Genomic DNA, 25,637 nt, shown 5'->3' with positions numbered 1-25,637 from the left:
CTACTTGGTAGAGTAGAGTGGATGTTGGAAAGTGGGAATAAATGGTTGCGTTGCTGATGCTGTTGATGGGAGTGAGGTTGAACACCGTGCGCAAGAATTGTGTACTAGGCTGCGTTCGTTTTGGTCTACTTGGTAGAGTAGAGTAAAGCGGATGTTGGAAAAGAAAATACGGTAGATAACTTAGTAGTTTATAAACACAGATCTACACAATTCGGCAGAACGTCGATTTCGCAGTACGATACGATGTTTGGTGGAAGCCCGTTCTCATGGCCACACGAATCAAAATACAGTACCTCTGCCAACATCTACCGACTTCAACCTGGTTGAGCTGGTACATGTTAGAGGAAAGTAGAATCTCGTCTCAGAGGTGTAATAACATCGAAACAACAGAACATTAAATTTTCTTCTCTTTCAGTTTTACAAAGCGGCTAGCGGGCAGTAGCAGGGTACTAGTACACATACTAAAGCAGATTCTTTACTACCGTAAAACCCCGCCAGAGCGCCTCGTCTCTCCCATCCGCCCCTCCCTGACTTCTTGTCAGGGAAGTGATTGGTTGTATCCTCGTATGACTTTGTGATGCCGTACTGTACTGCAGACGGGTGCTCGACCCCTTTGGAAATGTATGCAACAGTGCCCACCCTCATACTTGCCAACCCTACCGGAATTTCCGGGAAAATCCAGGAAACCTCGCTTTCGTCCCGGTATACCGGAAGAGTTATAACATCTACCGGATTTTCGAAAATGTCCGTCAGCACTGTTTTTTTGTTGATTTTCGGTTTTGAGCACTCGCTCGAAGTGCTGTGCCCACATCAAGGTTTAGCGAGCGAGAACTTTTGAGATAACGCATGAAAAAGCACATTAATGTCGTACATGCTGCACTATTTGCGAATGTTTTGTGGTCATGGTGACGTCACTATGATGTCATATACAATGTTTTGCACAATTATGATGTAAAAATTGCAGATCAAGGAAAAATGGGCAAAATCAAGGAAAAACGCCATCAGTGTCAAGGAAACTGTTTGCCAGGGGTTGGCAAGTATGCACCCTCTTGACCAGGGATCGCACAGTTTTGATGGGTCTGTACGACTCCTGGCTCTTGACCTTTGGTCGGTGTACGAGATGCACGAGCAGTTTTCGTAGGTTGAGTACTTTTCATGTAGTACTGAATGCGGTAAGTAGGACTCACCCATCCGCCCCTCCCCACCTGGACCTACTCGAAGGGTGGCGGAGGTAGGGCGCTCTGGCGGGATTTTACGGTAATACCAAGAGTAGATAAACAAGAGTGTGCGACTCGCGGATGGGTTGGCCCACGGCGGAATTGTTTGTTGATGTAATCTTTTCTACGACGCAAGCGCTGCGAGTCTTTTGGGAAGTTTTGCCTCGTGCACTTGGCCGGGCTTCACCTTACAAGGTCGGTGACCAGCACGTGTTCTCACACTGCTCTGCGGCAAAATGCGCGTGCTTTGTACGACACACGTCGTGTTTTCTGAAAAGGTGACGTCAACAAAAATTTCCACCGTGGGCCGGGGTATCTCCACGGGGTATCTCCAGATTGTGCAGAAGAGATGCGGAGTTGCACACTCTTGTTCATCTACTCTTGCTAATACCGTAAAGTACCGCCAGAGCGCCCCACAATCTTGTCCTTTCGTGGTCGTATTGTGGAGGTGGTCTCCTGTCTGTAGGTCATACGACACGAACTTTGTACACATATTGCATGTTCTGCAGACAATTCGTACCTTCGATTGGAAACAAGCTCCACACAAAAATCTGCTAATAGTGGGACCTTAGTACAATAAGGTTCTCACACCGTACAAGCTTCGTTGCACTCTAGCTCTGCCGTACGATTTTCCTTTCCCTGGCTGTAAAATCAAAGGGGGGGGGGGCGCTCTGGCGGTCTGATTTCACGGTACTCCCTACTGTAAACCGTGAAATTATTGCGATGGTCTAATTTCTGCGAAATTCGCGACCGCGTGGAAATCGCGAAATTAAGACAGCGCGAAAAGGAGATCCATGAAAGGTTTAGCAAGAATGCCACAGGTTTAGCAAGAATGCCATTCTGCAATCGCAAAATTAAAACCGCACAAACCTGTCCGGATTCTGAAAACGCGAACTAAAAACGCCGCGAAAATTTCACGCTTTACAGTACTGTAATTTCACAAATTTTCGGTGTACTTCTATTTTCGGTACTTTCGGTGCATCTGTTTCATACCTAAAATTTCAATACACCGAACAAACACTAACACACATAATCCAATAAGGAACTGCTTCTCTGTACCGAAATTTTCTGTTCACCTAACCTAGCCTGTTGCCCTCATACCGAAAATATTGAGCGCTGAAAATTTCTGAAATTAGAGTACTTGGTACCGGTAGTACATCATGTACACTTCGTAGTACCACAGTCCATATAGTACAGCGTAACCCCAATTGTTCTGGTACACTGTATTAAGAGTTGTACATGCATTGAAAGGTACAATCAAGAGTACATAACCCCGGTGTGTACTCTTGGTACAATGTCATAACAAGGCGCCATAACAAGAGTCCATAAACACTCTTGAGCTGTGTTTACCAGGGAGCCCTACAATGATACACACACATATGTGTAGGGCTCCCTGGTGTTTACATGATCTGAGGCGTTCCAACCAGCCATGATCACAGATTCACTGGTGCGTTTACATCAGGGAGTAGTACGCGTACAACAATTATTATTGTACCAAGAGTCCATAACCCAGGGTTAAGGTGGCCATATACCTTCAGAGGGGTCAAAAAATCAAATTCGATATACTGACCTGCTGGTTCCAGTGGAAAGCATGCGAACTTTGCTGAATTGTTTTGTGAAAACTTGTCTCTACCCTTCTCACACTTCCTGTGCCCTACGCCTGTTACTGATCTGCAATCTACATTAGTCACTGAGTGTGTACAGAAAATTTCAGCAAAATCTATCAAAGCATTCTGATTCTACGCATGTTTTCGTACGGAGTACCATCGAAGGTATATGGCCTATGGCCTATATATGGACTCTTGATTGTACTACTCCCTGGTACGTATGGTACGAGTCGATCAAAAAGCTATGCTACAACATAGTACAAGTGTCATGTATGTGTGTATGAAACCGCAAAGCAGGGAGTCGTAAAATACGACTCCCTGCCGCAAAGTTTATTTTTGCAACTACGGTATACCGGTAGATCTACAGAAACGCACTCGTACCGGTACACCACAAAACTTCAAAATGAAGAATAGCAACAGTTGCATGCAACGAACCAACTATACCCAAACCCTTTTAGAACACTCATACCGGTACTTACTTTTTGTCTTTAGCAGTTTTAATATGTAGACTCTACCACAGTACAGGTGGCGGACAGAACTGGAGACAGACGCGCGTTGCAGAGGAATCCACTCTTGATCTGAGGAATATCGTTTTTGTAAAAGTGAAAGCAGTAGAAAGAGAAAGCTGTGTTGCTCATCAGGCGCGAAGCTCTGCCTTAAATGGGCATTGAGCACCCTTCGGGCCGTGGCAGTGGAGCTCCGGATTACATAAAAGGTAAAGGTAAACAGTCACCGACCGTATAAGCATGATGATTACTTCTAAATCTTGTATTGTAGGCAGAAATAATCGTCTGGAATTGATTTTGTCCTTTCCGTCCAAGATCCAAGGAGTTTTTGTACAAAATTAAATGCTGGACTAATGTCGATTCGTAAAATAGAGGAAAAAGACATGGGAACGAGTTATGAAGCAACTACCCATGACACTTTCTGACTGCTAATTTTCTGTTACAGTTGTGGATAGTAAGTTGTTTCATAACTCGTTCCCATGTGTTTCCCTCTATTTTACAATTCTTACTTGTATTAGCTCAGTATCCGCGTTAATGTCGATTTAAAACTCGGATGTTGAGCCAATAGTGATATATAAAGAGAAAAGGACTTACATGTATAAGTTACCAGGGTTCTAGCCAGGTCAATATAGTAGGGGGCGGGCATGGGAAAAGGTTACCCCATGACCCATTTTTTTCCATTGTCCAAAATTGTCTTGCCATGCAAAATGTAACATACAGGGTGAAGACCCGACTTCACCCCTCACAAATGTGCCTTTATGAACCTTCTACAGTCCATTCATCGGAAACTGGCCCGCTGGCTTTTGAAAGTCGGATTTGGGCCGAATTGAGGATCAAAAACCCACTTTAAATCTCAAAAATCTAGGTTTTGGATCTGCTTCTCCATACATTTTGCCATGGCATACCTGTCCTAATTTTGTAAAACCTGGCTGAATTTCTATTTCCCTGTTCATGGACTTTTCTGGCCTCAAATGTGGCAAGGAGTAATTGCACGGGTCACACAATGCAGGATGTACTGTTGTTTTCACGATATCTACAACTATGTGAGAGAGACACCAAAAAGTTAGGGTGCCAGTTTCCAATGAATGGACTGTAGTAGTGACTATCGACTGTATTTTCGTTGAATGGCGTGAAAAAACACAAAAATCGGAAAATGAGAAGGGGACGGCACTTTTTCACAGGGGGGCGCGCAAACGGAGTAGGGGGGCGTTGCGCCCCCTACCCCCCTTTGGCTAGAACCCTGGTTACTACAGTAAAACCTGTAACTAACGACCACCGTGACTAGCGACCAGCCTGGTACTAAAGACCACTTCGCCAGGCACGGACGGTCTCACATTCATATTATGTGGTTGTGCTGTGCAAACCTCTAACTAAAGACCACCTGCCACTAAAGACCGCTTTCTCTGGCCCCAAGGGGTGGTCGTTAGTCACAGGTTTTACTGTAGTTATGACTAACAGTCCACCAAGGTAACGAGATAATTATACAGTCAGATAGTGCGACAACGAGGCACAAAACTTTGTGTTACCTTGGTGGACTGCACTGTTAGCAAGAGTCCATAACCCAAGAGTATGCAACTGTGATTATGGGTGCATGCGTGGCGCGCTGCCTTCATTACGTAACTTGCCTTCATCACGCTCTGAAAGCATGCATTCAAACTCTCAATTTCTCGCACGAGCCCATCCGTTTTTGCTCGATTCGTTCCAGTACCTACACAATCTCTGAATTCTGGCGCGTGAACTCCAGTTCCGTACGAAAGTTCATTTCAAACTAGAGGGAAAGTGCGGTGTTTGATTTTCCGCAGTGCGCGGACTGCAGCTGAATGATGTAATGAAGGCAGCGCGCCGCGCGGTTGGCCCATAGAAAAGAGATCACAGTTGCATACTCTTGGGTTATGGACTCTTGCTGTTAGTCATACCGGTAACTACAAAAAAAAACAATTGTAACTTATACAGTAGGTATCGGTTATAGCGTGGGTGTTTGAAAAACGACTTTCTATTCTTATTTCCGATATTTCTTACACACGATAAATCAAGTGTGACATAATTATCATTATGCATGTGCGCAGACGGGCAGGAAGATCATCGTACATTCACGGGTAACATTTCCACTGTCGGATCTGTAGTAACTGTTATTACTACTTCGGTATTAGTACCGGTCTCAGTATAGCCCCAGCTGAACAGTGGTGGTCACTTCTGCCGCTTTGCAAGTTGTTGAATGGCGTCATCCAAAGCTCGCATTTGCCATGGCTTCTCAGACGGCTGTAGCATCACTATCATCGCCTCTGGCGATAGGAATCTAACGTCTGAGGTGTCCATGTATTTGTGTGCACGTGTTTGTGTGCATGTATTTGCGCGCATTGCCATGTGCATTTGTTTGTGCGCCCAACAGGTTACAAGTGTTAATTGCTTCAACGCATAAGAAGTAGAATGCTTGCTGAGGCCACGAGTACACTTCGCGTATTCACTGTTCTACTTTGCTTGGTGAACCTCATTGTACATTGTGTGAATGGTAAGCTGGTACAGTCTTCTCGGGTTCAGATAGTCTCGGCTATCCATCTCCAGTTGTTATCATGGAGGGTGTCGGATTTTGTTATTGCACTGATTATTATACTATTTATACAAGTACTTGTGGTCACTCCAGCAAGGAGATTTGAGAAGGGGGAACTCGAGGGGAAGACCAACATACAGGCAAACAAGACAAACATTGCAGACTAGAGACAGATAGACAGATAGACAGATAGACAGACAACGTATCCACCATACATGTACAGGGTCTTCTTCAGAATGGTGTACAGACAGACAGACAGACAGACAGACAGACAGACAGAGAGGGAGAGAGAGAGAAGAGAAGAGAAGAGAAGAGAGCCGCAGACAGACACCTAACAGTTGTCAATATGAAGTCTTGCTCCTGTTGTGTGGTTCTGTTACCTGCCTGCTACTGTTGTCTGTGAGGAATCCTTTAGCTCAGTGGACCTATTGCTGGTGTGCCATCATCTGGAGAATCAAGCCCTTGCTTAATATTGGACAGAGAGACAGATAGACGCATACAGTCAACTTCGCTTATAACGACACTCGGCGGGGCATCAAAAAGGTGTCCTTATTCGCGAAGTGTCGTTATACCCGAAGTCTCATTATATGTATTACAGTGGGATAGGACTTTGCTCTGGGCATGAAAACTCTGTCGTTATTCGCGAATTGTCGTTATATCCGCAGTCGTTATTAGCGAAGTTGACTGTACCTGCCAAGTATCCCGCATCTTTGGATGACCTCCCGAAATCCCGAAATTCTTCTCAAATATCCCGAAAAGTTTAAAAATGGGGTGAACTGCAGTTTTAAAACGATTTCCTGGCAGACTGCAAGCATTCCAGCATGGATCTCGGCCACAACACTGAAAAGGAATGGTTACGCACGGTTTGTCCTGGTGGCGATATTGAAGTTTTTGTCTCTGAAAAATTAGGCAAATCCCGGGATTTCGCATTGACAATCCCGGAAAAGCACTGCCTGTACATGTACTTGGCAGGTATGCAGACGACATGTGGTGGTGGTGGTTGTCATGGTCGTGTATGTACTTGAAGTATGTCTGGGGGGGGGGGGGGGAGGAGTATGGGTAGTGATGTTGAGTAAAGGGAATGGCTGCGGCTGGCTTTGTAATATTTACAGTTTGGAATTCCCGCTCATTATTGTTTTGTTTGCAGGTGATTATGAGTGTGCAGAAACCAACGCGCTTCTTGTCCTTCCTAATGGCCAAACTGCTCAAACATACCCCAATGCATCTAGAACATGCATGGAAATGGGTGGATTGCTTCCGTCTCATACATCTCTGAAATGCGTGAAAGCATACTTGAAGAAGGATCAAACAATTCCCTATTCCTGGTTGCGAGGAGTAATTGGGGGAGAGGCATATGCAAGCGATGGTTGGACCTATCACCTTACGTTGCATCCTCGTCCATTCTATTGTTCACTCCGTAAGTGCTGGTGTAATGCTGCAAAAATGCTTTGTATGCTACTGAGGCAACACTATGCGGTTACAGCTTTGCCACTAAGTTCCCTTTCATGAGAGGGGTATGATCCTGGGACTCCTGAATACAGTAGGGCAGACAAGAAAATTTAGAGTGTAACGTTATGCAGGATACCTTTTTAATTAAAGTAGTGGCGCGCATAAAAGTGCATGTGCCTATGTAAAAGCACACCCTCGCGTACAATGTATACGCGCATGGGCTTATAAGTGAACCCAATCCCACAACACACTGACGCCACCATGATACCATCTCAGTTACAGGATGTTATGCTGGTAACTGAATTACAAGCGCATGTGAGACCAATCGACCTTCAAGACATGTCAAGTATTTTGGCAAAACTGGCATACGAGCACATGGGCTTAAATGTGGGTCATTACGGTAGGCTTGGTAATGTTCAAAATACATGTACGTTTCATTCTTCATCGTGGCAATTTGATTTCAATGAAATAATGTTGAAAGCTGCTTACTTTGTAGAAGTAATTTAAACGTAAGTCTGCAGCCAATAAAGTTGCGCATTGGTTCTGCATGCCAACAACTTATTTTATGTTCAGTGGGGGGGGGGGGGGGGAATGTCAGTGATGGTAAGTGGTGGTGACAGTGTGGAGCTGTCTTCTGCTCATCTGACTTTTCTTCTTTAGACGTGTGATACACTGATACTGGCATGTGCTTTACTGTGTTTGTTTGATTAGCTATGTGGGTGTGAGTGTGAGTGTCTGTGCTTGTTTGTGTGTGCAGCCATTATGGAATGCAAGGGGAATCGAACTACTCTCTTCGTGCCACCCCATGCACCAAAAAGGAACCGCTCTAGTGCTGCGGCGCTTTGCAAGTCATTGGGCGGTCAACTTCCTGCTTCAACACAATGTCTTCGTAACATCCTAATAGCATTACAATCGCCAACGAATACCTGGACCTCACAACCAGGGGTTATTGAGTACAATACTCGACGGCCAGAGGTTTTTGAGAGAACTACTCGAGTAGTTCCTGACAATCCTCCATCCACTATTGCTAGCTTTCTTTGCCAGCGGCATGGTAAGATTATTGGACACACTTTACTTATAGGTTTATGTATAGCATGGAGGGCCTTATGGCTTGTTAGTGCCCGACAGGTTAGCCTACTAAAAGGAGAATCCGGGAAGCAAATGAAATGCTGGGCTCTTATTGCGAGCTTCATTCTTATTCCTAGCTTGTGGAGCTAACATTATTTAGGGGCTTTGAGAGCCCCTTTTCGATACCTATAATGACTTTAATTTTCGGTTTTTATAGGGTTCCGCCAGCTGTTGACAAAGGAAAATTGCACAGATGAAAGAGTACGGAAGGCAAAAACCGTACACACTTCTGAAATGCATAGCTTTTAGTAGTACAGTGGAGATCGAATTTTAACGACCTTGAATATAACGATAGATTGAGTTTAGCGACACAATTCTGTTGCCCAAGTCGCATAGCAAGTCCTTTGTGAAGATCGGGTTTAGTGACAGATCGAATATAGTGACATTTTGTTCTCTCCCGAAGGAGTGTCGTTATATCCAGTTTCCACTGTACACAGTACATTTTAAGCCTAGTTCACATTCGACGCAACGCCGACGGTACGGGACGTAAGGGCTTGTCGGGAGGGCTGGGGTGAGCTGTAAAATCCTGTACGATTCGTACGACACGACATGCAGCAGTCGTTGCGACGTTCACCGTCGAACGGCGCGAGTCTTAAGGCACTCAAGTTCACAATACCAGTTTTTCGTGAAGACCAAAAAATTAGCCCTGAAAGTTGTGGCATTCAAATAATAGCCCCAGGAAATGATAGAATACTTCGTCTGTCACGCCTCTGAACTATCCCTAAATACAATACTGTATAAGCAGAAAATTTCGTCGGTCAATTATTTCGTCCAACTCCAAAGAAAGGGAGTTCGTCCGGTTGTAAATTTCGTCCATGGATCATAAGAGTGTATTGAAAAGCTGGACAAATCAATATTAGTCCGGCATTTAATTTAGTCCAACAGCTCCTTGGACGAAAAAGATGAAATTAAATTCCAGACGAATATTTCTGCTTGTACAGTTAAAGTGACATGAGATCTTATGTTGCTAAAATTCAACTCAAGTCATGCTAGCCATTCTGTGAGTTATCATGGGAAGCGCAGTATTCGAAATGCTAAAAATTTCCAAGTACGAATCGGGAGTAGTCGGCGCACGACGCCGTCTCCTGTTCACACTCGAATTGCAGCCGTTTTGTACGCTTGCGTCCCCGTCTACGGTATAAAAAGTTGGATCGATCCAACTCTTCCCGTCGCTTCCCGATCTGCACGGTAGTACGGTTGCGTCCCCGTTCCTGGTGTTCACATTGGACGCCGTCAGACCGTCCCGTCGCTTCCCGTCGATCCTTACGTCGCGTCCCGTCGAATGTGAACTAGGCTTTATGCAGACCATTGTCTGCACCGTACTATAATGCGTGCCAGAAGTTGTACGCACCTGTTTAGAGTATATTCACCGGGCTTTAAACTAATCCAAGGCCCTCGATGCATCATCAAAGAGTAATAAAATTACGATTGAGCGCAGGGAACTTAATTTGCTTCCAATCTTTTGCATAGCAATTTTGCTGAGCAAAATCAAACTTGAATAGCAATTTGATAATGTTGCATTGCAATTTTCTTCAACACTTGACAGCATTGTCCTTCTGGAGAGCTGATCAGAGTGCAAGCTCAGACCACAAGTACACTGTAACACCTTAGTTGCAAGTCTATCCTGGTGCCAGGATGTCTAGCCGCTCAGCACGTTCGAAGCTTCGTGCATCTATTTCAACCTAAGAGACACACCTGGCATGCACACTGTGCATTATAGGGTACAGTGAAACATCAACGTGCATCGCAGTTTTCTGCGATACATATCTGAAGTTGCTTATGCGATGCGATACAGGTTAAAGTATTCCCTTGAGCGGGCTTTAAACTCTGATAAGGCCCTTGGCGGGAACGTCACTGATTGGTCGTCTCCTAGACAACGAAACAGACCTCATTCCTATAGCTATTTGCAGCAGCCGATGGAGACTTGTTAGCCATCTATCCGTCTCACTCCGGATTGCCGGTCATTGTGTTAGTCCAACTGGCATGGGGTGCATGATACGTGGGAAATCCGGTAAGTATGTGGCGATGTGTGTAGTCTTCTGCTTTAGGTTCACATCGTTGAGTCTACTTGCCGATGCCAATGATTGTTGTGTCTTCTACCTGGTCTGCGTTTACTTCTCAGCTCTATGCTATGAGACAACTGGCGATGGGTTTCAGATGGTCCTGCCTGGTAATCTGTTGGTCTGCCAGCCAGGCTACTCTCGCTTGGCTCCATCGTACTCTATTGGGATCAAGAGCTGCATCAACAGAAATCCAAACTGGTTGGGAATTTGTCATCGTAAGTTTTTTTTTAATATCACCGGAGTATAATTTTTGCATACCAATTTTCCCTCATTTTGAAGTAATAATTATAGTTTCATTTGCTACGAGCTCGTAAGTAATACAGTCAACTTCGCTTATAACGACACTCGGCGGGGCATCAGAAAAGTGTCGTTATTCGCGAAGTGTCGTTATATCCGATGTCTCATTATATGTGTCACAGTTGGATGGGACTTTGCTCCGGGCATGAACATTATGTCGTTATTCGCGAATTGTCGTTATATCCGCAGTCGTTATTAGCGAAGTTGACTGTAGTTACACTCAATAATAAGTCGCACTCCCTTTTTTCGACCTTGGGCTATATTGTAAAAGGGATACTTACATTCGGGAGAATATGGCATCCTACGCAGCTCAGGTGGAATATTGGCATGTAATAATGGAGTCTACCATGCTCAGTGTGTACAACACGACCGTAAAACCATGAATACGTACAAACTTGTTTTCAAATTTGGTGGTCACGCCCGTACTAACTTTCGGACATGGCTACTGCTAACAATCAGGCATAAACCAACTTTCAGACCTGACTTACACGGAGTCTAGGTGGAGAAGGCATTTTCTCCTGTGCATACCATAGCATTATCCGCATGTACTTTAATGTACATGCTACGTTGGCGAACATACTGATAGCTATTTTGAGCCTCACGGCTGGCGCCGTTCGGTCATGTATCAGCCGGTATTGCCCTTGTACTCGTTTGTACTCGTGCAGTAAATCATACGTACGTTAACGAACTTGCGTTTTTCGGACATATCTGCACATAACACATATGAAGCACTACAATCTCAACAGAACTTATTATAACGAAGAAATGCAACTCGTTAAAATGTTAGATTTACTCTAATTGCAGAAATTTTCGGTGCTCAATAATTTTCGGTATGAGGGCGACAGGCTAGGTTAGGTGAACAGAAATTTTCGGTACAGACAAGCAGTTCCCTATTGGATTATGTGTGTCAGTGTTTGTTCGGTGTATTGAAATTTTAGGTATGAAACAGACGCACCGAAAGTACCGAAAATAATAGCACACCGAAAATTTGTGAAATTACAGTACTTCCTCGTTATATTTACATGGCTTACAGTATACCGGCCCCAGGTCGTTATTCACGCGGTTGACTGTACTGTAATCCCTGCGAAATTTGCGTGACTAAATTTCCGCGATTTCTCATAACCAACGAGTTTGCGGTGCCAAATGTTCTCGGAACAAAGTGGCCACACATATACACTCACTATTGAAGTACTCCTGAAAAAGGCAAGCATTAGGCAGTTTATGGTGCCCTGAATAATATCCTCTTTTTTTCTTTCTTTTTGCCTGAATATCTTCCCAGCATGGCAGCAATGTACTCAGTCAGAAGGTTATATTGCTGCTCCTAGTGAGCTACTCCTGGACAACAGTAATGCAACCTACTCCAATGCGCAAGCAACGTGCTCGGTGTTAGGAGGGAGACTCCCTTCGGCCGAGGAAAGTAGTTGTGCCAAGAAGTACCTTAGTGGTATTTTGGAGCGCTTTGGCCCAACACATGTGTCTGATGTATGGATCCAGTCCAATAGTGCCGAGCAGAGCAGTGGCACAAAGAATGTTCTCTGCTTTTTTTCACAGCAGCGTTGATCACACAGGATCCATGTGCTGTGCAGACTCCAATAATTACTTCGAAGTAGTTTACAGTAGTGATCGGGACTGGCAATATTGGATGCCGCTTGCCACCATCAACCGGAGCTGGCTATTTTAATGGCTAGCTGTTCAGTTGGCATGATTGCAAAATTGGAATCTACATTGCCATATGTGTGATCTTCCTGACTCTGTACAATCCATGCTGGTGCACCTAACAGAAAGGGTGCAGCTTTATTATTGTGGATTGTTTACCAGGTTGGGTTTTAGTACTTTTCACAATACCTTTTTCCAGCCAGAACGTCCCTTCTTAGTCTGTGTCTCTCGGATCTTGACCTCTGTCTTGTCACAAGTGCCAATTCGGTTAATTCCACTGAAATTTAGCCTGATTGCTCCAATCTCTTCAACTCCTATTTTTAATTTTTATTTAAAACTCAGCATAAGCGAAATCATCAATCATTTGATTGACAACTTGATGACGCGAAATGCAAATATGTTAATTTAAATCTCAAGTTCTCAAGGTGTTATGCAATCAAATTCTGTTAGGAGAAGTTCTGAGGCTTTTTCGGCTGTCCTCCTTGGTGGACACACCATTCCCAGGACACTGCAAATCAAAACCAGTTACAGTGGAGATTGGATATAACGACACTCCTTCGGGAGAGAACAAAATGTCACTATATTCGATCTGTCACTAAACCCGATCTTCACAGAGGACTTGCTATGCGACTTGGGCAACAGAATTGTGTCGCTAAACTCAATCTATCGTTATATTCAAGGTCGTTATATCCGATCTCTACTGTACCAGCATTGAATAACAACATCAACGTGATGGAATTGGTTCGGATTTGCAATGTCTTGCATGTGAATGAATATGTCCAATGGCAAAAACACCTCGCTCCCAGCAGGTACCTGGCCGTGATTAGCAAAATTTCCTGCAAGTTCTATTGGCGGTGTTTCTAAACACAGGTCCATCAACATCAGGGTTTTAGGACTCCCTGGTACCTGGTGCTTGAGTCGGTTGAGGTCTCCGAATTTTATGAAAGTTGCCGCTCATGCTAGTACAATGTGCATGGGTTCTGTAGATTTAAAAATTTCACCTCGGATGAGTCTACACAATCATACCGACAGATCTACAACTTTCCTCACTCAAAGACTCCTAGTACAGTGGAGATCGGATATAACGATAAATCGAGTTATTCTTTATTTGAGGGATGACCCAGAGGCGGGTAGCCTATCCAGGGATTCTCCACATGTGCGATATCAAGAGTACAGTCATAACCATGTACTCTTGGCGATATTGAATAGGTAGCATAACAGGGGGGGGGGGGTAATTTCTGTTGCCGAAGTCGTTTAGCAAGTCCTTTCTGTACATTATACTGTCCCTGGGGAAAATCGCGGAAAAAAATCCCAGAATTTGCGGTGCAATTGGCGGGTAAATATGGCGCATTTTGCGGTGAAGGTGAATTTGCGGTAAATATGCGGTGAATATTATTGATATGCGGCAAGTTTGCAGTCAAACGCAGATGAGGGTGCTTTCAGCGCCACCACAGTGACCGGGGAGCCCGTCATGTGCCATGTGTATGCTAGGGAGCACGCGCCCTACACGTAGACTCTCTACTTGACCAGTTTATGACGTCAACGGCTCACAACGGTCAACCGAACAGTGCACTGTGTGTACGTGTAGCGCAACAAAAAGTTCAAAAAACACGGGGAAAATCGGCTTAGATCGCGGAAAACGCGGTCTTTCAAAAATCGCAAAAAAAAAACGCGGAAAAAATGCGGCCGCGGAATCGCGATTTTCCCCGGGGACAGATTATAGATTGGGTATAACGCCCTCGAAAATAACGACAGATCGAATTTACTGACACTTTGTTGGTGCCCGAAGACCTGAAAATGCATCGAATAATTATAACGACTTTCCTCTTGTATCAGGCAGAGTCGCATGATGGGACCAAGAGTAACCCCCGGGGGGTTATGTACTCTTGATGGGACATGTCTGTGTCACATGCCCAGACCTCTCTGGGTCACTCCACGTGTGCTGGTCATTGCACATTGTAGCCGCAGTGAAGCGGTGTAGTTGCTATGCATGACTTTTGGCTTGAACTACGCATGCAAGACACATGCACATACACCTCTGGAATCCATATGCATTATATTATGCACATGCATATCTGCAATACACTTCTGTCATTTTGATATACGGTAGTCAAATTTGCTAATAACGACTGCGGGTATAACGACAATTCGCGAATAACGACAGAATTCCAATGCCCAGAGCAAAATCCCATCTAACTATAATACATATAATGAGAATGAACTCGGATGGAGAGCCAAGGATTATTTATAAAAAGTAAAAAAGGACCAAGGAACTACAAGTTAGTTACACTATAATGTCCACTAACACCACCAGTTACTAAACAATCAGCTCATGCGATAACATTGCACGACACTGACCGACGGTACTGACATTCTACAACTAACTGGCTAACAGCTCTAGCACATCTTGGATGCGCACTCCAACAGCCTTCCAACTTGAAGGTTCAAAGTTATAGAAATAACATAAGGAGGGGAAGGTGAGCGCAACCAAGATAAACACGAGCTGAAAGTATCAGCTGTGAAGGCCGTTGGCGGATGTTCATGCATGTCGATGACGATACTGCATGAGCTGATTGTTTAGTAACTGGTGGTATTAGTGGACATTACAGTATAACTTGTAGTTCCTCGGTCCTTTTTACTTTTTACATAATTATAATGAGACTTCGGGTATAAGGACACTTCGCGAATATGGACACTTTTCTGATGCCCAGCCGAGTGTCGTTATACGCAAAGTTGACTGTACATATTGCACGCTAAATGTGAAAATCGGGTTTAGTGACAGATCGAATATAGCGACATTTTGTTTTCTCCCGAAGGAGTGTCGTTATATCCAATCTCCACTGTAGTACATGTAGTGTTGAGTGTTGTTGCCCCAGCACTTTGTTGAAGCGTAGCAACAATACCGAAATCTTTTCTGGTCTCACTGACAAGATGAATTTGTTGGGTCTCGGCGTATCACCAGGGTTGTGACTATGGACTCCTGCGTGATATTCATGCAAGAGTAATATCGCCATCATTATGGGTGCTGTCCTGCCTGAATTTCAAGGCGACGCCATTTTTGCAATGCAATGCACTTTGCATCAAAAAAATGTTGTCAATTCTGCCGGGACAGCACTGTGCGTGGGAGTTGCACACTCTTGGGGGCTATGTGCTCTTGATAAAACTCCGAATGAACCAGGAGCTTGTTACCAATTATTGGCAATACACGAACTGACTGAGCACATGGACGAGGGCGAAGGCGGTCAAAGCTTTATTCGAGTCATCCCGCAATGCCAAGATCATGGGTCGCGAAAGTTCTCCACCAAGCAGACTATGGATGCAGCTCAAATGAAGTATAAAAAGAAGATTACAGATATTTTCCATACTGAGCTAAACTTCATAGAGGAATGTGTAAACATTATTAATTTCTAGTCACCTGCAAAACGAGCCGGTTAAAAATGCGGCTGTCATAACCAAGTTTGTTCAAAGGCTGCCGAAAGAAAGAAAGCACTGTCTGAATCACCGTACTTAATTGCGGAATACGGAAAACTGTCATGTAAATTGACAGGCACTGTTAACCCTAACTCTTCACAGCACAATATAGTAATATACCACTTTGGGTATAGAAAATAACACTACTCTAGTTTCGTCAAATTCATTTAAAAATCAGCTTCAGTTAGTTACACCATTGGAACGTTCGTAGTCATATTTTCAAGATGGTTGACACAATATATATATACATCAATCCGGTAGAGGGAATCCACAAATGCACAAAGACAACATATTGTTGACGTACTCTTCTGAAAGTACGATCAACCAGAAAAACATGTTTGCAAGGTTTGCAGGTCTTTGACTGTGGAGACTAATGGGATGTAGTCAATATTGCTGACTGACCTAAAAATTGGACATGTTCCGACGACATATGACAAGCTATACGCTGGAGGACTCAGGTTTTGCTGGCGGCCTTTGAACATTCGCCAAACGCAGAAACTCAATAAGCTCTGCCGGGTCGTAAGCAGGTCGTTCACCTCCCACCTCGGCAGGGAGACCTTCCTTGCCCAGTGCTTCATGCAGACTATTCATGTCTGTACCGTGCATATGAATCTGAAAGCAAAGGTAAAGCGCACAGTGGGTAGTCTTAGCTGAATCGACATTGAGCTGGAAAACTATTGAGTCTTAAAAGCTATAAATCATCAAACGACCAAGGTTTGAAATGTAGTGGCATAGTCCACCACACAAATGCACAGGTAAGGGAGAGCCGCTCTACATCGAAGTACATTGCAATTTCCTGTAAAAGTATGTGCTGCCCATTCAGAAAAAAGATAGGCTTTGGAAATGCGAAATTCCGGTCTGGGCTGCGGCTTCTAAAATTGACGCATCACGAATGGACGCATCACGATGTCCACGTAAATTGGGGAGATTCGGTGACTCGTTGCGAACTCGTACACGAAACAAAATCGATTTCGTTTGGGGTTCGAATTGTCCAGTGTGTAAAAAAAGTTCGGTGACCCGTGAGCAAAGGAGCGCATTGGTTGCTATGGTGGCGACACGACGGCAACAGAAACAGCAACAGCACTACGGGTACAAATACACGGGTACTGCAGATCATACGTCTCGTTTTGACATGGTGTATCCATATTGGAGCAGTGTGTGATCTCGGAGCTCCTTACGAATCAAACAGCCCAGACTCGTGTAAACGAATCCAATCTACGAGGTCTTCACGAGACTCTAACCCAGACCAAACCCACGGTCCATTGACTCGTTTCGCATGAAATAAACGAGTCAGCGAACCTCCCTACTGATGCGCTGTAGCCTTTGCTGTAAACACACATCGGCTGGCCAAGAAAAAGAGGCTGTGCAGTAGTGGTGAAACGAATATTCGAATATTCGAACATTCGTTCAGTTGGTCACATTGGAATATTCTTTAAGTCGCATTTGAGTATTCTAACGTCACTTCAAACGCAGTGCATGTACATACATGCACCCCAAACACAGTACAGACAGTGCATAGCCTGCCTTTGACTTTGTACTGCATGTTTGCATGTGTACCGTATTTCCTTGAACAGCCGCCGTGGCCTGTATTCAAAACGAGCAAAATGGGTGCGGCCCTGAAAAATATTTGTACGTCGCAATGCACGTGCTGTATGCGTAGAGTTCACGTACGATGTGCACTGTTGAACCTTTGTTGTTCAGCTACACTGTAGGCTAGTGCATCTTCTTTTCTTTTCCTGTTGCACTGGAAAGAATATCATGGCGAAGGAGCTCGAGGCTCGACTAGCAAATTAGTTGCATGTTCATCAGCAGCAGTAGTCCCTCATGGCGATGAGGATGAAGTAGAGTACGGTCAAGAAGACGTCAACGCTGAAAATTTTGGATACAATAATATAAAAGGACGCCGCAAGTTTTGTTCTCTCCCGTTTGATTTCAGTTTCTGCGTTCGTTCCTTTCACAGCGTCAGTGTCCACTTTCTCCTAGACAAGATCTCCGATCTGAGTTCTTGGTTTTGTAGATTTGACAATCTTCAGTGCGTCTTAGGTTTCATCCGTTTACTTTGTTCGCGTACTATTTTCGTTTTTGGTGGTCGATAAAATATCTCGTCTTGCTCTTCGTTACGTTGTGAGAGGTCATCATCATGGCGTGTTCGATTTGTTCTTTAGATCGCCTTTGAGTCCTTTGTCCGAACCGAGAGCAGCACTAGCTGCATGTGAAGGAGTAAGAAATCGTAGCTGAAGGTCATCTCGTAGCTGTGAAATTGCGTATAAATTGTGAACTGCTCTGCACTTGTGTACAAATAACCCTCAGTCCAAAGAAACTGGCGGCGCTTATTCAAGGGCGGCTGGTAATCAAGGGGCGGCGGGCGTTCAAGGAAATACGGTATGTGCATACTGGACTGCCAATAATGCACATAACATGTATGAACTTCGAAGTAGCCTTATGTGGTGGTGCATTTTATGTGGCACTACCGTTTGTTACACCTAATAGTAATGGCAATATCCATCAAATGACTGAGAGGAGGGCATGTGATGTCATCTGTGTTACCAAAAGAATATTTGTACGTTCGTTCGTTAAAGGGGAAGTCCGGTGAAAAATTTAAATTTCACAGTCCGTAGAGTTCGGGGCGCTGAGTCGAATGGTCTTTGTCCGAGGAGGCTGCGGCCTATGGTTCGTCAGATACGCCCAATCGAACATGTGCGGATTTGAGCGCGCCTCACCCAGATCCAGGTGATGACGTCACAGCGTGCAGCCAGGTAGCCACACCATCTAGACGTGTACAAAACGGCCATATTCGGAGCGCGTTCGATTGGGGAACCGTTTGTCGCAGCTTCTTCGGATCAAGGCCATCCGATTCAGTGTTACAAACACTACGTACCCTGTGATTTTCAGCTCGGTAAACCTCGAGGTTATACCGTATTTTAGCCGTTTCCGAGTTGGACTTTTTCCGTCGACATGCACTGGCCTCTACGGCTCTAGCAATGCGCTGCGTGCATGCTAGCTGTGTAGTCAACAAACTCATCACACACGGAACTACTCCCGCACTGCCGTGCTGGGGTGGGTACAACAAGACTCGAGTCACAACTGACACAAGACTCAGAAAACTAATCAACACTAGGCCTGGGCGGATAATGCTAGTTATTTTGCGGGATAATGCCAATGGCAATGCCAGAAAAACTGTATCATAATGCTACTTGTAATGCTGCTGTTCCTCTGTAATGCCAGCAATTCACCAGTAGTAAGTATGGAAAAATGGCTTGGTTTGGGCAGTATCGTGCACGTTTCGTAGTTCTGCGTAGGCGGCATGGAAAATGCTAGAAAATCATGATCATAATGCTAATGTTATGCTGCTATTGCTCCATACAATCCCTTGCAGCTAGCTGTCCAGCGAGGAAAGTCTCGAGTGGAGGCCTCTCGATCTGCTCGCTCATTTGCCTGGCATTCAGTAGCACTTCATCGCCAAGGACTTCAATTCAAAACAGTTTTCACACTGTGCCTTAAAGCCTTTTCCTGGTGAACTTGCTGCAAACGTATGAGCTCTGCCGCGCATGTTCCCTTTGTGTGAGGCCCAGAAACAGCTAGTATCTCCGTACTTCGATTGGCTGGATCGATGTCGTCCAGGTTCTCCTCGCTATCGCCATCACGACTCTAACTGGAGACGATTTCTTCAGCATTTTCCGCACGCAGCAGCTAGCGCAGAAATTCCGCCATCCCTGAGTGTAGGAGATGGAATCCGGTCCATCAGCTCAAAAACTCTTCATTGTGACTACAATTTTTTATTTATAGAGTAGAGGAGTAGCAGGGATCCGGGAATATTCTACCGGAAGCCCTTTGACTTCCCTGACTGCTGAAACCCTTCCTGCCATGACTGCTACTTCTTCAAACAAGCGAGATTCTCTTTGTACTGGTTCCACTTCACTGCACTCGAGTGTCCACGCGACACAACCTTTTTACAAAACATCATTTTTCTCAAAAAAATGATTTTCATCCTATACATGTAAGTATAACTATAAGCCTGGTTTTCGCAGAAGTACGGGCCATTTTGAGTATAACTATAATGCCACTTTTGCGGAAATGTAGTGTTATAATGCTAGCATAATGCCCGTTGCAAATCGCACGCTATAATGCTACTTATAATGCTAGCATTATCCGCCCAGGCCTAATCAACACACGGACTTGTCATGTACTACAGTCTACACTCGTATCAGTCGTATTGTTCAGTCATGTAGTCAGAGAACGAGCGTTTCTCCTTGCCGGTGCCGGTGCACCGGTGGTTGTGCTTTGAGAAAGAAAATTTTAGTTTTCCGCTCCCGCCTGATTATTAGTTTTTATGCTACAGCGATGAGTGCACAACCGTGACAAGTGACAAAACAGCGAACAGCTCCCGGACCTAGAACTTTCAGATCCCGTAGCGTTGCGAGCGAAGAGTCGTGCCCGTGGTTCAAAGAACCTGCACTGTTCTCCAATTGAGTGTCCGAAATATGCCAAGTTCGCACCAAAACATCACCATGTGGCAGGTTACTGGAGTCTAAGCGAATCGATATGGAACAACATTTAGTCTTAGAGCACTCGCATCACTCTTCTCCATTTTGGCGACTCTGCTCTCCAGCGATCTGATAACTATATCCGCCTCGTCTGCAATAGCTGCTGCTTCTTCATCAGTCGGAAACTCAGTAGCGCTCACTCTTGACCGGCCCGCGCGGCCATTTCTTCAGCTGAATACCGAGGTTCTCAGCCCCAGACCGAACTCATGAAGGTCAGCCATGGCTGCATCCTCACTCTCACAAGGAGTTACGTCTTCGGAGTCGCTTGCAACACCTACTATGGGTCGCCAAATCATTTGAAATAGCACTGACACTATTGCTTTCACGCACTCCTTTTGACCTAGCTGCACGCTATGACGTTGCGGAGGGTGTGGCGAGGCCGCATGACGTCATGGCGCAGCCCACGAAACTCAGTTTTTCAAACGGAAATATCTCGAGAACGCTTTGTCGGAGACACGTGGGACCAACACCATTCGACTCAGCGGCCGAAACTCTACCGACCCTGAAATTTAAATTTTTCACCGGACTTCCCCTTTAAGCCAAAGAATATTCGGCTACTAGGTTTTGACATTCGTTTCAGCACTACTGTGCAGACAAGGTGATTGCTAAAACTACTCAATGCGCAGCCATTTTTTTGTGTCAATTTTCCATGTAGCGGTGGTGACTGATCATAATACACAGAGGCAGTGCGCCTTAACCCGCTAGAGTGCCCAATGCCTGGGCCGGGGATGGGCAGAGCGCAGTAATTATTTTGCATGCAGATACTAGTGGTGTGCACGGGTAGTCGGGTACCCGTGAGGGCCTCAGGTAGACGGGTACAGAATTGCACCCGAAAAACCCGAAGTCGCAGATAACATCATGTACAGTGCACGTGTACAAATTCATGTAATACTCCGCATGTCTAGCCAGTGTGTAAGGGAAGGGGTGCATAGTGGTGTTACCATGGAAACATTACCCGATCGGGTACTCGTGCTACCAAGAGTACTGTAGAGGCAGAAAATTTCGTCGGTCAAAAATTTCGTCCAACTCCAAAGAAAAGGAGTTCGTCCGGTTGAAAATTTCGTCCATGGATCATAAGAGTGTATAGAAAAGCTGGACAAATCGATATTCGTCCTACATTTAATTTTAGGGTTCACGGATTGGCATGCTAGCGTCGCCAGCTACATCATGCACGTGACAGGCGCGTGCATATACTGTCCCACACAATCGGTCAGTGCTCAAATCGCATTTTCCCATCAATATCACTCACTTTCAACTCTACGGGATTCATTACGGTTGGCTCAAACTGCCTGAATTTTTGAATCCACACGCACGAAAGACGTTCCAAGACTTCCACCGTTCGTATTTTTTCAAACGAGTTCCGGGTTTTCCAGTAACTTTGGCCAAAGTTCGGCTAAAAAAACAGGGGGAGCCGTTGCGTTTCCGTAAAATACTGAACGGTAGAAGGATAGCCAAGGTCGAGAGCAAAACAACAAGCCATTATTTGTCAAAATCGAACAAGAAACGGCTCAGCGCATCTATTTTCCGTGCACGCGCGCGCGTACTTTGGCCGACAAGGCGTGGAGAATTTCTGAAGAAGAAGAATAACAAGAGCAGCAGCGCTCGGAACAGCCGTGCTGGATACTTCCAATCCCGACGATGGAGCGTGTTGGCTGTCGTGAGCTGCTGAAACGACCATGACATTTCTTTTTCTTTGTATACCCTAGATATCTTGACGTGCCCTAGCTCAGTTTCGGCCTCTTTACAGGAAGAATATTTTCTTCCATGGCATCAGCGGCCAAACAGCAAGAAGAGCAACAGATCGAGATTTGCAGGGCAAACAAAGGATGCGTGCAGCTACATCTAGTCAGGTTCGATGCAGCTGCGCTTTGCCAGAACCTCAGCAGATAAGAAAAGACGACAGAGTGTCTCAGATGGAGCTGGATCTTTCGCCAAGACCGCCACCGCCGCCATCATCAAGTCCAGGTCAGTCAGAAAAATGCAAAGCCCGAGTGAAGTGAAGCCACTGAAGCCAAGGAAAAATTCAAAAAGTACGCTCTCCGGCTAGACTTCGAGTCGATATTTTTTTACTTCGATAGGCCCTGTCGCGGCCTGTAGCGCGTGTCCATAATCCAAAATGGAGGCGCACGTGACGGGTGCTTTTAGTGGCAAGCCGTGAACCCTAAATTTAGTCCAAAAGCTCCTTGGACGAAAAAGACGAAATTAAATTCCAGACGAATATTTCTATACAGTATATGAAACCAGAGTGTGCAGCTGGGATGGGTTGCTGTCACGGCGGAATTCCGTGATTACATCATTTTAGTGACGTAGTGCGTACACGCAGGATTCAAGTAGGTCTCTTGCTGCACAACTGCAGCTCAGTTGTACGCACTACGCCATTTCCCGCCTCAGATCTGCGCCAAATATGATGTAATCACGGAATTCCGCCGTGACAGACACCCATGGTAGAAAGAGCCCCTAGCTGCACACTCTGGTGGTTTTCATGTATTCTTGGTGCTACCCGTGGAAAACTACCCAAACCCAATACCCCCCAAAAAATGTTACCCAACTCAACCCTAGCAGATACTAAGTATTTCATCTTACCCTGCTTCTCATCTTCTCTTTCAGGAATGGCTTGGCGATTTTCCAAGCAATGCTGAAAAACCATGGCTGATTGACCATGTGAAATCCCTTGAAACGAGCTGGAAAGGCTTCCTGGACGAGGTCAGCCATTTGCTTAATCAGCTTCTGATCAAACATCATCATCTTCATCATCGTCATGTCAGTATAGTCTTCGACCATGATGAAGCCATTGACCTGGGTCTCTTCATCCTGGATGAGCCCATCAAGCACGTACACGAACGCAGTTTGCACGTCCATAGGATTGAAAAGGTTGGGATCCATTCTGGCTGGTTGGAATAACAGAACTCTTCGGCCCTCCTCATCTCGCTCACGCAGGACAAATGGCAGCTTGTGCTCCAGGATTGGACGTATCTTTTCTAGAGTGACACCCTCAAACAGCTCCGTATGCGTAGCTCTAAACGTTGCATAACTAACAATCAATTTTAAGGCTCTGTCTACATCATACTTCCTCGCCCTGAGAAATCGAACCAGAAAGGCATCATCATCAGACTGGGGTAACTTTAATGTCGGATTCTCAGTGGAGTACTCTCCAATTTTCTGGCGCAATTCAGTGATAGCCTGAGCTTTCCGTTCGTCTGACTCGTTCAGCTCCGCTTCTGCTTTTTGTCTGGTCTTCTCAGAGAGATTGCGACTGATCCAACAATCAGGAATTTGATCCATGTTTGACTGAGAAATCCTCCAGATTCGCCTCCTGTAGCTTGTGACCAAGTCCACTTCTCAAAGCCGTTCGCGTCCGCGATCTAGCACAAGTTTGTAACAAACCGCGCTCACTTGATGTGTTATCAAGATATTGGACACAGGAGAAAATAACCTCCACAACCACAACAGATTCAAAACTGCAACAGTTTAATACTACAACTACAAGTACAAAAGACAAAGATACAAAATAATCGGTACAGTCAATCAAATACCCTGGCCTGGTAACCCTAGCTTGCTCTGTAGAATCTACTGAACGCGCTTTGTCGACGTTTTCCACGTTGAAATTTTGAAATGCGACATGGATGAAAACAAGAGTTCATTATGTACACAGCTAGCTACAGGTTGATATGGTAGCTTGTCGCCATGGATAAAATGGCGTCAAAATGCTACAAGTGCGAGTCTGAAAAATCGAAACGACGGATCATGTGATAAAGCACATGGATCGAACGCCACAACACAATCTGGTTCAAAGCGACAAACTCTACTGCATGTGGACTGTTGTTGCAAACACATGTTGCTAATTTATTGTTTTCATCTACCTTACTCGCCATCGCTGTTCAGTCGGAGCACAGCAGTCTTGGTGACTGTAGGCGATGGAGGAAGAGGATGAAGGTGATCCTTGCTTCACCCTAGACTTGTCTTCGTTGATATCCTTGGCGGATTGGCAGGTGAGACATAATTATTGAGATTTTTAAGTAATTCATTCAGGTTATGTTTAGTATGAAGTCAAGGTCAAAGAGTGGAACCTTGTTTGAAACTTGCCTTGCTAATACGTGAATTTATTCGACACACAGTTTTTCTTACAATCAGCAAAATGTGAGAACAACAATGGACAAAGAACTCAACAGATTCAAATGTAATCAGGGCTTGTTATGACCGTGAGTGACTGCTACTGCCAATCATGCAAACGTACATGTCTGTTACCGTGCATTTACAATATTGATTGGGTGTACTTGAAAAAAATATTATTTATTATTATTAGCGGTGTGCACGGGTAGTCGGGTACCTGTGCTACCCGCGAGGACCTCGGGTAGACGGGTACAGAATAGTACCCGAAAACCCGAAATCGCAGATGACATCATGTACAGTGCATGCAATACTCCGCATATCTACCCAGTGGGAAGGGATGCATTGTGGTGTTACCATGGAAACATTACCCGATCGGGTACCCGTGCTACCCGTGGAAACTACCCTGACCCGATACCCGAAGAAAATGCTACCCGACTCAGCCCTAATTATTATTATTCAGCACTACCGCGTTCAAGTCGGTGGATCCATTAGGTCCACCCACAGGTTCGCTTGTGCCGGATAGATTCAAGTAAGGGGATAATGATTAGAATGATGTTGAGCTGTGTGATAAAAGAATAGTTTCCAAAAAAGATACACTCCGTGTGACGAGGGTAAAGACTGCATGCAAGGCAGTGACTAAATAGTCATGCACGTGGAAATAACACTGAACAGTGCTGTGCATGTAATAATTCCAAAAATCATGTTGATAATGATAAAGACTGCATGCAAGGCAGTGACTAAGGGTGCGTTCTTAAGTCCTCTCGGAAAAGTTGGAGACTCTCCGAAAAGTTCGAGAGCTGTTCTTATATCCTCTCCGACTTTTAGGTGGCTCTCCAAAGCTCTCCAAGCTCTCCAAGCTTCAGAGGTGGTTGAAACTTGGAGATTCCCGCGGTTTGGGATCAGCGCATGCGAACTACGACTAAAAGCAACGTGTTCATCATGAGTGTACGCATTTCCCTTTTCGCATACGCACACGTGCATACTACATTCATCACTCAAGATCGCGGCCCCATTGGCGCTTCATTTTGCTTGACATATGCA

The 25,637-nt window shown here is 45.0% G+C and overlaps 3 protein-coding genes across 3 annotated transcripts in view; 2 read left to right on the top strand and 1 right to left on the bottom strand.

Annotated features, from left to right (window-relative positions):
* Positions 1-3,228: 3,228 nt before the first annotated feature.
* Positions 3,229-12,938, top strand: LOC135807151 (uncharacterized). The gene is made up of 6 exons (XM_065321181.1): positions 3,229-3,539; positions 5,720-5,839; positions 7,026-7,295; positions 8,085-8,378; positions 10,578-10,733; positions 12,095-12,938. The coding sequence occupies exons 2-6, from the start codon at positions 5,758-5,760 to the stop codon at positions 12,373-12,375; spliced, it is 1,083 nt and encodes a 360-aa protein (XP_065177253.1). The 5' UTR covers positions 3,229-3,539; positions 5,720-5,757; the 3' UTR covers positions 12,376-12,938.
* Positions 12,939-15,799: 2,861 nt separating this feature from the next.
* LOC135806050 (retinaldehyde-binding protein 1-like) lies at positions 15,800-23,981 on the bottom strand. The gene is made up of 2 exons (XM_065320197.1): positions 23,070-23,981; positions 15,800-16,554 (listed from the first exon to the last, which is right to left on the bottom strand). The coding sequence occupies exons 1-2, from the start codon at positions 23,766-23,768 to the stop codon at positions 16,381-16,383; spliced, it is 873 nt and encodes a 290-aa protein (XP_065176269.1). The 5' UTR covers positions 23,769-23,981; the 3' UTR covers positions 15,800-16,380.
* A 300-nt stretch (positions 23,982-24,281) lies between these two features.
* The window catches only part of LOC135806049 (midasin-like), a 108,651-nt gene continuing 107,295 nt past the window's right edge, over positions 24,282-25,637 (top strand). Inside the window, exon 1 of the mRNA XM_065320196.1 lies at positions 24,282-24,475. Coding sequence (XP_065176268.1) covers positions 24,401-24,475 — 75 coding nt within the window. The 5' untranslated portion in view covers positions 24,282-24,400. The remainder of the gene's footprint in view (positions 24,476-25,637) is intronic.

Source organism: Sycon ciliatum, chromosome 1 (genome assembly GCF_964019385.1).
Source record: "Sycon ciliatum chromosome 1, ocSycCili1.1, whole genome shotgun sequence".
Lineage (NCBI taxonomy): Eukaryota > Metazoa > Porifera > Calcarea > Leucosolenida > Sycettidae > Sycon > Sycon ciliatum.
The sequence above is the reverse complement of the archived record's forward strand: the minus strand, read 5'-3'. Positions and strand labels throughout refer to the sequence as shown.

What these genes read in the sequence shown, in the direction of transcription:
- LOC135807151 (XM_065321181.1), top strand. Translation starts at nt 5,758, where the DNA reads ATGCTTGCTGAGGCCACGAGTACACTTCGCGTATTCACTGTTCTACTT. An exon ending in TCCATTCTATTGTTCACTCC is followed by an intron (nt 7,296 to 8,084) that starts GTAAGTGCTGGT and finishes TTGTGTGTGCAG; the next exon opens with CCATTATGGAATGCAAGGGG. An exon ending in CTTTCTTTGCCAGCGGCATG is followed by an intron (nt 8,379 to 10,577) that starts GTAAGATTATTG and finishes TTTACTTCTCAG; the next exon opens with CTCTATGCTATGAGACAACT.
- LOC135806050 (XM_065320197.1), bottom strand. Translation starts at nt 23,768, where the DNA reads ATGGATCAAATTCCTGATTGTTGGATCAGTCGCAATCTCTCTGAGAAG. An exon ending in AAGAGAAGATGAGAAGCAGG is followed by an intron (nt 16,555 to 23,069) that starts GTAAGATGAAAT and finishes CTTTGCTTTCAG; the next exon opens with ATTCATATGCACGGTACAGA.